The sequence below is a fragment of the Chelonia mydas genome, chromosome 2 (assembly GCF_015237465.2).
Source record: "Chelonia mydas isolate rCheMyd1 chromosome 2, rCheMyd1.pri.v2, whole genome shotgun sequence".
Classification (NCBI taxonomy): Eukaryota; Metazoa; Chordata; order Testudines; family Cheloniidae; genus Chelonia; species Chelonia mydas.
This window is the reverse complement of record NC_057850.1, coordinates 79,381,536-79,396,032: the sequence shown is the minus strand read 5'-3', so window position 1 is coordinate 79,396,032 and position 14,497 is coordinate 79,381,536. Positions and strand designations below refer to the sequence as shown.

The following is a 14,497-nucleotide window of genomic DNA, read 5'->3' as shown; positions in this document are numbered from 1 at the left end:
GGATTCTCCCCCAAGAAAACAATAAGTTGCACTGAGTACCAGATTCCTGGTTTTGCAATAATTATGGCTATGATCCATACATTGGAGGAAACAGTTTGCACTAAAGTGAACTATATTCCCTCAAGCAATAGTAAAGTGGCTCTTTTTTATTCACTAAAGGAAAAGCGCAATGATTCAACTAAAGGTCAGATTTGCAGCCTAATTTTAAAAGGGCAGCAGTCCATGTTTCCTTGGGAACGAAAGCCCTGTCCACACTAACACTTTGAAGCAACTTGCCATGATTTGGAGGTGGGCAGAATGGTTTGTGTCCACATACTGAGTTAGCACCATGTCTGAACCTCACCAAGGGAAATCTGTAACTTTGGTTTTGACTAACATGATTTAGGGCATGTATATACTGACTGCAATAACTACTGTATATTGATGTAACATGGTACAGGGCCATGGTTAAAACATGTCAAGGTCCTATCCACATTACAGAACTTTAACCATGCTGTATCAGGTCCCAGCTACACTAGAGGTCTGAAGCACAGCAAGGTTAAATGTTGCAGCTGAGTGTTCAAGAACTATTTATTAATGCAGCCACTTGTTGTGGCCACACTAATGGGCCTCTACTGTACACACTGGTATAATGTTACTCCTGGGGGAATTCTGCACCACTGCGAATGTGCAGAATTTATGTCCCTGCAGATTTCTTTGCTTCCCTGCAGAAAAATGACTTTCTGACGGGGAAGCAAAGGGAAGCCACAAGAGCAGTCATGCGACCTTCCCCAGCAGTATGTTTTGGGTGCCCACGACAGCTAGCAGAGAGGTAAATATCTGTGGGGCAGGGGGCGGAACTGGGGAAGACCTGGCTGGTGGCTCCTACCCTGCGCTGGGGAGGACGGGACTTCCTCTTCCCCTGCACAGCATCAAGGGCTGGGTCAGACCCACCCCGAGATTTCGCCCCCAGCTGCAGGAAAGTCTGCAAACCCCCCGGCTCCCCACTTCCTGCGCCCATCGCTCCTCAGCTGCAGAGGGAAGGATTACTGTACAGAGAGCTGCTCTCCATCCACCCAACCACCGTGCATCCAGACCCCTCATACCCAGACCCTCCCATGGAGCCTCACACCCCCACACCCAGAACCCCCTTAAGGAGTCCCACTCCCCCTGCACCTGGACCACTCTGATAAGTCACCTGGATCCCCACCCCACCTAGTCCCAACCAGCTGCACCTGGATCTCCACCCCACCGAGCCCCATTCCCCCATCCCCCAGCATCTGGATCCTCCCACACCCAGATCCCCCTGCCAAGCTCTATCCTCCCACACCCAGATCCGCCCCCCCCCCCCGAGCTCTATTCACCCCGCATGCCCAGGCTCCCTCCCCGCCGAACCCCAACCACCTTCACCTGGACCCTCCTGCAGCATCCCATTATGGTTGCATCCAGAACCCCCTAACAAGTCCCTGTGCATACAGATCTCCCACCCACCTGAATCCCCCACTGAGCTGCCCACACCCACATGGCCCCACACAGAACCCTCTCAACCCACACCTGGATCCCCCCACGCTAAGCCCCTCCACCCTTGGATCCTGCCGTGCTGAACCTGCCTGCCCACACCTGGTGCACCTCGCATGGAGCAGCAGGCCCTGGGGTGCTTCTGGGGAAGGCCCGGTCCTTGCACTGTGTCAGGGTTGGGTGCAGCCTCACCAGTGAATCCGTGTCCCGGGAGAAGCTGCAGAGTGATCTCCCACCTCTGTGCAGCCAGTGGCCTGTGCTCCCCCATGCCATGCTGAAGCCTTCACATTTATTTAACAAATAAAATTTGCAGAATTTTAAAATATTGTGCACAGATTTTTTAAAATGTTTTGGCACAGAATGCCCTCAGGAGTATAATGTGCCCACATTACACATGGGCTACCAACTGCTGATGTACCTGCTCATAATGGGCCCTCTCCCATAATTCCAGGCACAGGTCCCTGGAGCAGCTGCATTGCATAGTAGTTGGTGAACACCTAAGCCATGTCATATACATGTGTTTGTGTGTACAATGTATACTGTACATTTATAACACCCATACAGGTATGCTTCACAGCTAAATATATGTTAACAACATGCTATGTTTGGTTTGCACAGTGACTGTTTCCAGTGGCTCTGTTCTGTCCATGGATTTGAGCATATGTTAGGAGGGAAAGGGAACTACATTGCAGAAGGCCACCAGCTTCCCCCATACCCACTGTTGGACAGATTGTGGTACTACACAGGTCAGAGTTTAATCTGAGGAGGAAACGAGTTTGCTCTCATTTGCTTGATAACTTTTGGGGTAAATTGTAAATTTTGGATCATTTTAATGAGTTGTTGCTTAAGTAACACCTACCTTTTCTCTTGTGTCTCCCTCTACGATCCAAACAGAGCAGTCAAGGCCAGGGGCTGGAGGGAGGACACCCCTTTGAGGTACCCATTGGCACACAGCCAGTTTCTCCAATCCTCCTCCCCTACCTCAGGGAGCTGCCCCCTAGCAGATGTTCTGATCCTCAAGGATAGTGGGGAGAACCAGAAGTTACTTAACCCCCCCCTCCTGGTAAGCAAGAGAACTAGGATTTACTTGGGATGGGGGAGGGGGTAGCCTGGGATATGTTTTCACTTAAGTCTCCTTTTCAGGTCTCAAGCAAATATGAGATACAGATGAAACAGTTACCTCCATGCCATGCCAACTCCAGAGTAAGGTAGTCCATTACATATGGAACTGAAGTTTCTAGTGTGGGTGTGTAGATGCTGTGGTGTTTCCGCTCCCTAACTTTTCCCCATTGTGTTGTGGGTTGTTTTCCTACTGGCCAATAAAAAATTCCTTGTTCTAAATAAAGTTGTGATTTCAGTAGGCTGGTTTGTGTCCTATATTCCTGCCCTACATGTGGCTGCAAACAGGGAAGGAGTTACTGGGCACAGCTGAGACCAGATGAGCACCCCTCAGCTTTCAGGCCTGCATGGAATGGCCGGGGGGAGGAAGGGGGACACAGTCTGGTCTCCAAACTGCCAAAGCCATCACTGAAGGGTGGGTTGAAGCCTTGGGGGACTGTGCTGAGGAGATTAATTGAACCAGTGCAGCTGGAACATCTGTGCTTCCCATCTACACAAGCTGCGTGATTCAAACTGAACAGGTACACAGAGGCGTTAGGACTTGATCTCAGCTAGTGCAGTCATAACAGTAGTGGGAATGCCTGTGAAATGGTTGGAGCACTTGTGTGTGGCTATAAGGTGTACTACACACATTTTAGGATTTATAGCACTGCTGGGAATGCTGGGATTTTCAAGTATAGACAGGGCTGTGGTGCAAAAAGGCCTTTAGGGCCCTATCTTGCTCTCACTGAAGCCAACGGCAAAACTCCTATTGAGTTTAATGGTGCAAAACTGAAGCTTTAGTGCACCCCCGCTCTGTGCTGAAGGCTGACCTTGCTAAATCATGCTAAATCAATTCTGCAATCAGGTTCAATAAGCCATTTTCAAAACCAGATTTGCTTTCGTGCCAGTGTGGACCTGGCTCCTCCCTGTCAAACCACATCCGACACAAAGTTGGGTTAGCTTTTCCTGTGCTTTTCTTTTGTCCGGAGGAGCCGGAGGATGCGTTCATTTTGTGTTAGTTCTGCTGGCAGTTCATTTGCCTGAAACAAGAAACAGCATGATTAGAAAATGCGAGGCAGAATTTAAAGTCCTCGAGAAAACGTTGGGCGCAATAAAGAATCATTTGTGTTTAAATGTAGGCTGCACTCTAGCTACTATGGGCTAAGATGAACCTTTAGGCTCAACCCTACCTAACAGTGACTGTAGCTGAGACACAGTTCCTTCCCTGTACGCTTTGAGGAGGAATACATTATTTCACCCCCTTTTTTTGGATGCTACTTCCCTCCCTCCTAAAGGTCTGGACAGCTCCATAGGCTAGCATGCAGAAGAGCAGTGGTTCTACCCATTTGCTCATGCGGGGGAGGGTATTTGACATGTAGCTCCTGTTCAAGCCCCATCCCCACATGCCGGGCTCTGGGTACCCCTAATGTGGCCACACTCACCTTACTTGCCCTGCCCCCCTTCTTTACCTGTTGTGGCCTTATTAGGGCTAATTAAAATCTAGCCCTGAAAGAGTAATCACAATTTCTTCCGATGAAGTGAACTGTAGCTCACGAAAGCTTATGCTCAAATAAATTTGTTAGTCTCTAAGGTACCACAAGTACTCCTTTTCTTTCTTCCTTGTGTTCACTTCCTATAATCCTGCCATAAGCTTGTTTTGAACCCACTTCATCACAAGCTGTTCAGGTTACCCAAGCCTGGTCTACTCTATGGCTCCTTTATCATTTAGTGGACCAGTTTTTAAAACCATTTCAAATTTTAGACAGTGTAGAGAGGCCTTAAAAGTGAAATTTGGTCCTCTACAAAGGGGTCAACACAAGGCCTATACAACATGTAAGCGCTACTCAAGTCCTCAAAATAAGGCTTATGTGAAATTTGAACAGCTGACAGGCTCTGCGCGGGGGGTATTTTGGAGTCCCTATGACAGTCCTACAGAAGCAAAAGGGAATATTGCCATTGAATTCAATGGCAGCAGGGGCAGACCTTTAGGACATTATCCAAAGCCCGCAGAAGTAAATGGGCATCTAACATTTGTACTGTGTGCATGGGGGAAAACAAAACAAACAAACAAAAAAAAAACCCAGCAGCAAATGGGCTTTGTATTAGGTTCTTAGTGACCAGAGTATCAAAGATTTTTGTCTCCTACTTTATATCCACTGAAAACAAAAACGATGGGAATAGGACCTGTAGAAATTAACATTTAGATATAATGGAGATACTTCTTCAAAGTAATGTTCTTGTTTTGGAAATCCACCCAACTACACCAAATGGCATATTATTTTCCAAATATTTTCCAATGTGGGGAGGAGGGGAAAGAACTATAGAATAAAGCTCAAGGAAAGGACTCTATCACCCTCTGCAAATAACTGTTAGTAGTTGCAAAAACTGGCACATCTGTTTGGATATTATCAAAACAAAGCATGAACTACTAATAAAATATAAACTATTGTTTTGCAGAGATTGACTCTGCTTCCATCTAGTGGAAAGTGATAGAAATAGTATATGTAAATTTTATTTCCCTTATTCAAGATAATTATAATTCCTAGTTCTTATATGGTAAATCTTAAAATGCTTTAGAAATCATTCTCTTTCCCTATATCAAACCTGTCTGACTACTTAAATATTTTATGTGACTATTCTCTTGATTTAAAATGAGACTTTGTTCCACCTGTTTGCAGCCTTTTTCTTCTGTATTTCAGCAAATGAGCTTACCAGGAGTGTTCATGGAAACAGCATATTTTAAGCAACTGTTAGAGAATACTCAGAAAATAAATGTTGATGAATTCATAAACTAGAATATTTGTACCAGAAACCTGATTCTGAAATGTTCACTCATTCATTCAGAGAACAGAAAACAATACCATGTGACCTGTGTCCAATCACAACTAACCAACCCAACCTGATAGCAACTACACCTCTACCCTGATATAACACAAATTCATATATAACGCGGTAAAGCAGCGCTCCGGGGGGGCAGGGCTGCACGCTCCGGTGGATCAAATTAAGTTCGATGTAACGCGGTTTCACCTATAATGCGGTAAGATTTTTTGGCTCCCGAGGACAGCGTTATATTGGGGTAGAGGTGTACTTGCAACAAATAGCTCATGAACAAACTACAGAGGAAGAAACGTTTGCATAAGATATGCAATACATATTATAACGTACTTAATGGAATCAAGTAAAAACTTGTTTGCAGGCAATTTGCAAACATGAAAAGTGCTGAATTCATGTAATAAATTATGGGATCTGAGTGATTTGTTCTGTCTCCCCAGTATAATTAATAAAGGGAGACCCAGGAAGCTGAATCGTCTCAAGGACCCTGCTATATAAAGTTTGAAAATAAGATATGATTTCAACCTGCTGTTTCTAATCCAAAATGTAATCTAATCTAAAACGAATCCAAAATTTCAGATCCAAATACACGCAGGGTTTGGGAAAGTTTGAATCCAGATCTAAACTCCGGTGGCGCAACCCAGTCCTGGTGCATAGATATCTGTAAATTTATGATTGTCCAAGAATATTAGCTGGTCATAGTTTCTCTCAAATATAGTTTGCACACCAACATAGAGTTTATGAGTTAGTGAGATTGGATAGCTCAGGGGAGCAGTAATGGTATACAGAGCTTTCCACTTCTAACTGACTGGTGTGAGTTGGTATGACGGAAAGTTGTGACAATTTAATCTTTGGTGGTCTATCTATATTGAATGACTGCACAGTCCCCGTCCAATTCTTCTTGGGTTAATGTCCACATCACAAATACCACTATCCTTAGTGGTACTAATTGGCATCCTTGTAATTAGTGTTATAGAGAAACTAAAGATTGAATGGGCATGGAGAATAATTTCTTTGGATGAGGGTTGAGGCACATTGCAAAGACAACATGCAAAAGTGCGGACTGCCGCTGTTCAAAATGAGTTTAGTAGTAACATGGAAGAAACAATGTTTAATGTTTTCACAGGTACATTTTACAAGCTCTGGATAAAACACCAAAATGTACCTTGTTCCTAAGAGAAGGATCTGCTCCCGCTTCCAAAAGTAGTGCTACTGCTTTAATGTTGCCACCCAGCACGGCCGCATGGAGAGCAGAAGTCCCATTCTAGAAAATATAAACATACATCTAAACATTTGTACCAGGTGCATGGGGGGAAAACAACAAAAACAGAAACAGCAGCAAAGAACAGACCTGCGTATAAGGAAAAGAGAAACAACACTATAGAGATTAGGCCATCCAAGTGACCTGATCAGACATAAAGACACAGGGCCTTAACAATGAGTCTCTTTCCTGGCAATGTACAGGGGCTTTAAAGTGGCTATAAATGTAATTCAAGGTGTGTTAGTGTAAATAAGAGTCAGGCTGACATTACCAAGTAGTAGTGGTTTTTTTGTAATTCTATTTTTCAATAGACTAGAAGTATGTTAAATAAACAACAAAAGGTTGATCTGGAGACTAACTTCAGCCTTTAGAAAGCAAAATAAAATCACTTGAAATATATTCTAGGCAAACCAGTTTTGTGGGTTTTTTGCTTCTTCTCTCTCTCTCTCAATATATATGTTGGAGAGTTGGGGCCAGACCTTTCACCACAGGCCTGCCTCCTTTTTGGGGCCATAGAATTGAAAGTGCAAATAACTGGGGGTGCAATTTTGCACTTGTAATGAGTGATACAGTAGTGGTTAACTACCCACAGTTAATGTCACCTGATTGTTTAAGTACCTGTTTCTACTTGAAAATCTGGTACTAACACCTCCAAGTGACATTAGTTACGCCCCAAAATAGCTGAAAATCATGCCAGTAATATTTGCACCTGCAATCTATGGGCACATGAAATCAGCTTTTAAAAATCTGCCCGCAAATAGCTGATTTTCAAAGCCTCTACATTCATTCAAAGAGAACTAAATCAAATACAAAATTGCTTTGTCTGGAATAGCACTCTTAGAATTCTAGTTTGCAGTCTAACTTGCTTTGCCAAATTCCACCCTCAGTAACATTAGTGCAACAGAGGGCAGGATTTGGCACTAAAATTGCATCAATCTATTTATTTCAGACAAAAATAGCAGAAAACAAAGCTTAATTCTATCTACAGCACAGTATGCATCCTCCTCCCAAAGCTTAGTATGTAGGATTTTAAAGAAGAGTTTTAATCATATTTAAAGAGTATTGAAATCAAAAGAATATAGATTTTCACTGCCTTCCCTTTTCATAGTCATAAATACCTATAAAATGGTTGTGAATCAGCACCAAATCAGAACACTCGCTTTGTACTGATGTCAATGAAGGCAGTAGAGAAGCAGGCCCTTTGCCTCTCAAACTCTATATGCCAATATCAATGTACTTCAGTACATACCTTCAACAGGCCAAGTGCAGGAGAGAATTTGAGTAATTCCTCTATAACGTCATGATACCCTTTGTTAGCAGCTTTAAGTAAAGCAGTGGTACCATCCTTTAATGGAGAAAGAAAAAAACGGGTACAGTTATTATGACAGCTTTACAAGCTCTCTGACTGAATGGAGTGTTGTCCCCTCTGACTCCATGTAGGGATAGTCCCCTCCATGCATGATCTTTGCATATCCACCTCCACAGCATCATTCCATCTGTCTCTGGAATTCATGGTGGGCCATCTGCAAATCCAGGGATCTTTGAATGGGGAGTAGGGAGGGAGAATGCAGGAGGGGTAAAGCTGGGGACAACACGCATCATCTTCAGTCTCACTCATCTCTAACACCACAGGGAATTTATATGAACTTTTCTTTCCCCATCTCCTACACTAAAGAACCCCTACAAAAGGATGGGCCCAGAGACCGAGGGAAAGGGCAGCTCATGGCATCCTGGCTCACTGGAGCTGCACTGCCTGACAAGGAGAGGGGATACAGGGATCCCCAAACTTGTACAGAGATGTAATGCTTTCATGCAGATGGCTTTGGGGCCCTAGAAGATTCCTGAGGATGTAAGTCCTATTTCCATGTCCACCACAGAATTTGTGTGTGTGATCTTGAGCTAACTGCAATGTGTCTCTGCCTCGGTTTCCCCAACAGTACATTAGGCATCATTATTTTTTCTTATCTCACCGGGGTGGTCTGAGACTAAATTAATTGACGTATAGTGTGCGGAGATCCTCTGATGAAAGTTGCTATGAAAATGCAGAATGTTTTTAACTTGGAGGCAGTCTCCCTTTAAGAGTCACTCCAAAAGTGAAAATTACTCACGTTCCGTGTGGCATCTCGATCAGCTCCCCGGAGCAGCATTACCCTCACTACCTCGCTGTGACCCATCTGAGATGCTATCCACAAAGGAGCCGTCCCGTCCTTCAAGCAAAACAAGACTGATATAGACTTCACTTTGTGACACTGCTCTCTGACAGCTCACTGCTAGATTCTGGCTACTGGAAGGAATGAGCTTGGATCCCTTAATAAAATCTTATTGCTATAAAAACAGTGGTCCCCAAACTGAGGGGTTTGCTTCCCTAGGGGGGCATGGAGGAATGTTTGGGGGGGCGTGGCAGGGCCTGGGCCAGCCCCCATGGGGCATGGGGAGGGAGTGCCACCAAGCCCTGCTCTGCCCCCAGCTCTGTTGCAGCCCCAGCTCCTGACTGCGGCTCTGCTCCCAGCCCCAGCCTTGACCCCCGACCACGGCCCAGCCGTGGTTCCATTCCTAGCCCCGGCCCCAGCCCTGCCCCCAGCCTCAGCCCCTGGCTGCAGCTCCATTCCCAGCTGCAGCTCCGCTCTTGGCCTAAGACTTGCCCTCAGCCCCCTTACCCCTGTCGCCATGGCCCTGCTCCTGGCTCTGGCTCCATGCGGAGGAGGGGGCGGAGTAAGGGGAACAGGAGTAAGGGGGGGGCACAACCGTGAAAAGTTTGGGGACCACTGCCATAACTAGACACAGACGGTTTCATTTAAGCACCATTTGGGAGCTGAGTGTATTAGGCAGACCTCTCCCATTGTTGTGGAATGGAAGTATCAAACCTAATTCCCCATGCATAACCAAGCTGAACATTTTACACTACATACATAGAACCCTACTTTCCTTTTTATTGTTAAATCCTTTTTATTCTCACCAACTGTGTGCTCACCAGTTCGCTGTTTAGCACATTTGGTGGGAAACTGGTTAAGCACATTTGGTAGAATGGGCAGAACATTCCTCCCATTGATACATGCCGAGCCTTTACATTTCTGTCTTTTCTGATGCACAGAAAGAGCAAAGATACATCCTGAAATCATGGTTTCATAGTAAGGCCCAATACACAATAATAATGAAAAAAAAGGAGCTTTTTTTTTCTTGAATAATTTCTGTATCTATGTTCTCATTGATATCACAGTGGCTGCCCACATCCTAGTATACATCCTGTTTACACAGTGAATTTTCTTTGTGATCCAAAAATAAAATTCAAAGGCTCTCTTGTATGCAGAGCATATATATAACTCACGCTAACAAGTGGGATGGCAAAAATTGTCCATCTCCAATGTACAGCTTTTCCCCCCTCAATGACTCAAGTGTTTCATGATCATTTTTAAACTTTGTCCAGCAGAGAGCGCTAGGATATGGCACCAGAGTCATGAGCTGGGAAAGTCTGGAAAAGATCCAAGCCCCATCAAAACAGGGAAATCTGCACATAGAACACGTATTGTGCAATTTGTGGTTCTACGTATGTAAGAACTGCAAAACATGACGAGACAAGTTTAGCACAGGGGACTTGGTAGCTTTGCTTTAGTTCAGGCTAAGTTAAGGTTTTACCTATATGAATAAAAAGAAGCAGAAGGAAATGATAACACTATTATTTATATTGCAGTAGTGCCCAAAGGATCAGGGCACTGATTATGGTAGGTGCTGTTAAAACACACAGTAGGAGACTGTGCATGCCCTGAAGAGCTTACACGCGAAGACGACAAAAACAAATGAAGTTGGGGACAGAGCAGGATACAGTACATAGGCAAACTGTTAGCTGCAGCTTCTTCCTCCGAGATTGGTGTCCCCAATGGGTGAGGAGAGTGGTACCATCCAAATAGGTACAATATTTACACGTTAGGCCAGCTGCTTGGCCCCTGACATGTGTCCCCTTTGCACAGGTCCATGGTGCAAAAAAAAAGACATGAAGCTGCCCTAAAAAAGCCATCTGAGGATTTCCCTCGTATACAGGACTCCTCAGTAGCACAGAGGCAGCGCAGTGGAGTCTAAACAATTTCATTCCCACCCCACAGCAGAGTGAGCACTGCCAAAGTGCTGCTGCACTTCAGCCATTCCCAATTGTGTAACAGCTCACAGGTGTGTGTTACCAGCCAGGTTCAGTAAGAGCCGCCATTGGCTGCCCTGGGATTGGGGGAGGTCAAAAGGTGGCTCTAAGCTACCTTTGCCTTTCTCTTCCCCATCGCCACTGGATTCTTTCCCAAACAGAGCTTGGCTGGACCTGATGTGGCCATTATATTTCTAATATAGGGAATTTTAAATACATTACCTATATTAAAACTATATTTATTTTCTTATGTGATTGCAAACAAATAGACAAACTGTATCTGGCTACACCTAACAGCCCTATAACCTATCATCATATCATTCCCTCCTGACATACATTTATGCTGACCTTTATCTTACTCCACTAATTCAAGAGACCGCTTTGTGGCTCTGGACTTTACAATTCACCAGTGTTTGGATGTGGTTTTTGATTTTTAGGAAGGGCCAAATCAAGGTAGTAGCCATGGTGTTCATGGCACTACCACTAAGGAGCCCCATGGCAGATGTGCTGCGTAACCATAAGGGTCTGGTCCTCAGCTGGTGTTAACTGGCATAGCTCCACTGAGGTCAATGGAGCTGTGCCTTTTACACCAGTTGCAGTTCTGTCCTCTTGCTTATAACAATGCTTTCCTGATCCACACGGAAAATGTCTGTAGGTTTTATTGTGTGTGTCTATACATACACACACACACACAAACAAAGCATGTTATATGGAAAATAATATAAAAAACCCTTTAAAAGCTGAATTTTCAGAGACTGAATATTTTGATCGTCCCCTGGCATCCAAGACTAAAAACTTGGTGTGATGCAGCATGTCACCCTTCATGTGAACCTCACTGGCAAAAAACCATCTTGGTTTGTTAGTCTGTAAGGTGCCACCGGACTCCCCGTTGTTTTTGTGGTTACAGACTAACAAGGCTATCCCTCTGATATTTGTTTTGGAGTTAGAGCGGCAAAGAAAGCTAGCCTGTACCAGGCTTCAGATGCTGCTCCCAAAGCTCTGTCTAGACCAAATGATGGCAAAAGAATGTCAGTGCAGCCCCCATGGAGACCTTGTCACAACGTCACAAGGAAGGAAAGGATGTCTGTGCAGGCAGAAATTATACTGTTAAGGAAGAAACAAATGAAATTGGTCCCAAAGCTACATTATTAAATAATGTAAATGTTGAGATGTACATTCACGAGAGCAAGACAGAAAGTGGGACTGGTGGTGAGGGGGGAAAGAGAAGGATGGGGTCTGGTAAGTTTTACTTCACATAGGGACCTACAAAGCCTAAGGCCAGCCTTATACACAATGCAACATAGCACCAGGAAATACTTACTACATCAGTGATGGTAATATAGCAATGTTGCAGTTGCTGGTTCAGGAGCACTGTTTAAATATCACTCTTGGATGGATATTTCTCACACTTGAACCAAGGCTAATTTTTGTGGGCGGGGCGGGGGAAGTGATGAAAGCCCATCAAGCCATTTCTTTAATTATCAGAGTGATAATAACGGGCTTTTCATTTGTTAAGAAAACAGTTCAGATTAGAGATGGGCCCAAACAAAGATTCCAGACATAAACACCACGGAATTTATCCAGAGCTAAACTTAGCAGCTGGTCACTAGGTACCGAACTTAGCAAAGGCCAAAAGGAACCTTGCACCGATCTAGGTCTGGACTGCTATGTTACTTTTACACTGGAATAAAAGATCTGCAACACAGCAGTGGTGGGTCTGGGTCAGATGACTCAGGCTCGTGGAGCTCAGACTGTGGGGTTGTAAAATTGCTGTAGAGATGCCTGGGCTCGAGCTGGAGCCAGGGCCCTGGGACCCCCCGTCAGGGGGGAGAGTCCCAGACCCCAGCCATAGCCCGAATGTCTACACCTCAATTTAACAGCCCCGCAGCCCGAGCCCGCCCAGCAATCCTGAGTCAGCTGACCCAGGCCAGCCACAGGTGTTTAATTACTGTGCAGATGTAATGCTGACAGACCCCGGTTGTCGGCGGGCGGGATCGAATCTGGGACCTCTGAAACTTAGTGCATGAGCCTCTACTGCATGAGCTAAAGCCCCCATGGATTTTAACCAAGGCTATAACACATTCATCAATCTCTAGGTTGTTTAGGTGCCACCAGAAGTATACAGAGCACCACACCCTGCAGGCATACAGTGTTCCCTCTCATTTTCCCCACCCATGTGCGGAATGAATTTTGTTATGGGCACCAATATGGAGGACACATCACCTCCATATTGGTGCACATAACAAAATTCATGTGGTGGGGGTGAGTCCGAGGGGTTCGGAGTGTGGGAAGGGGTTCAGGGCTGGGGCAGGGGGTTGGGGACTCCGGCTGGAGGTGTGAGCTCTGGGGTGGGGCTGGGATGAGGGATTTGGGATGCAGGACAGTGCTCTGGGGCTACAGCGGGGAGAGAAGACTCCCCCTAGCTCTCTCCCCCCACAGCAGCACCTCGGCTGGCTGGGGAGAAGCGCCTCTCCCTGCCGCAGAAGCTCTGGGGCTGGGGCCACAGGATAGACACCCCTCCCCTGACCCCAGAGATCCGGGCTGGGTTGAGGGAAGGGCGCCCTGGCCATGGCTGGGTCTGGGCCAGGCCACCCAGGTTTGGGCCAGGCTGCCCCGGCAGCAACTGGGTTGGGGCCAGGCTGCCCCGGCCACGGCTGGGGCCAGGCAGGGCCGCCCTGGCGCAGCTGGGTCTAGGCTGGGCCGCCCAGGTTCAGTCCAGGCCGGGCCGCCTCGGCTGGGCCACGCAGGTTCAGGTCGTGCTGCCCTGGAGCCAGGCCGCCACAGCTGGGTCTAAGCTAGGTCACCTGGGTTTGGTCCAGGCTGTCCCGGCTGGGGTAGGGCTGCCCCAGCTGCAGCTGAGGCTGCATTGACCCGGCCTGGTTCAGGCTGCGGGAGGGGCGCTCCAGCCGCGGCAGGTCCCGGCCATGGCAGGTTGGGACCGGAGGAGGGGTGCCCCTCCCCCAGCCACGGCAGGTGACAGGTCCCCGGGCGGGTTCTCTGAGCGCCTGCGCGGTGCTAAATAGGCTGCTGCGCGGCGGTGCGGTTTACAGGGAACTTAGGGCATGGGTTACATAGACATACCCTTAGAGACAAGACAGAGAGGCTCGGCCTGGACTTCAGTTTAAGAGTGTGTTATTATTAGGTGTTAGAACATCTTACTTAGTTGACATGTTAGCTAAGAGTATAGTGTAGACAAGGCAGTGTACACTTTAACATGGTCGAGTTAAAGCTAGGTTGTCCCCATAGCTTTATCTTGACTGGTTTAGCTCATATTAAAGTATATACTGCCCTAGATAACTAAAATGTGTTAGTTACCACCTTTTAACAAATCACAGTCTAGACAAAGCCAGAGAGACTGTAGCCAAGGAGTAATTTAAGCATCAGCTCAGAGAACACCTGCCAACCTTTCTACCTATAAAGATAAACTGGTGGCTGAGGGAGGGTACAGACAGAGGGGTAGGATGGTCTCAATGTGGATATACAGGTATATGAATGGATGGCCCTATTTTCTTGTGCTAAGTAGCAGCAGAGATTTTTCCAATGAAAAGACACCCATGGCCCTCAAAGAAGCTGCTGAAGCAGTACATGTAATTCTCTGCTGCCCGGCTGTAACTTGCTGGGCTCTTCTGGGTAGGAAGTCAGGAAATATAGGAAAAGCTAGACAGCCTATTCACATA

The 14,497-nt window shown here is 46.2% G+C and overlaps 1 protein-coding gene across 2 annotated transcripts in view; it reads right to left on the bottom strand.

The window, feature by feature from the left end:
• Positions 1-1,349: 1,349 nt before the first annotated feature.
• The window catches only part of ANKRD29 (ankyrin repeat domain 29), a 45,484-nt gene continuing 32,336 nt past the window's right edge, over positions 1,350-14,497 (bottom strand). The window contains exons 7-10 of one of the 2 annotated variants that reach the window (XM_043539738.1): positions 8,800-8,898; positions 7,941-8,036; positions 6,596-6,694; positions 1,350-3,638 (exon numbers count right to left, since the gene is read on the bottom strand). In XM_043539738.1, the coding sequence (XP_043395673.1) occupies positions 3,555-3,638; positions 6,596-6,694; positions 7,941-8,036; positions 8,800-8,898 (378 nt within the window). In that variant the 3' untranslated portion in view covers positions 1,350-3,554. The remainder of the gene's footprint in view (positions 3,639-6,595; positions 6,695-7,940; positions 8,037-8,799; positions 8,899-14,497) is intronic. The other variant, XM_027819376.3, reaches the window with a different exon arrangement.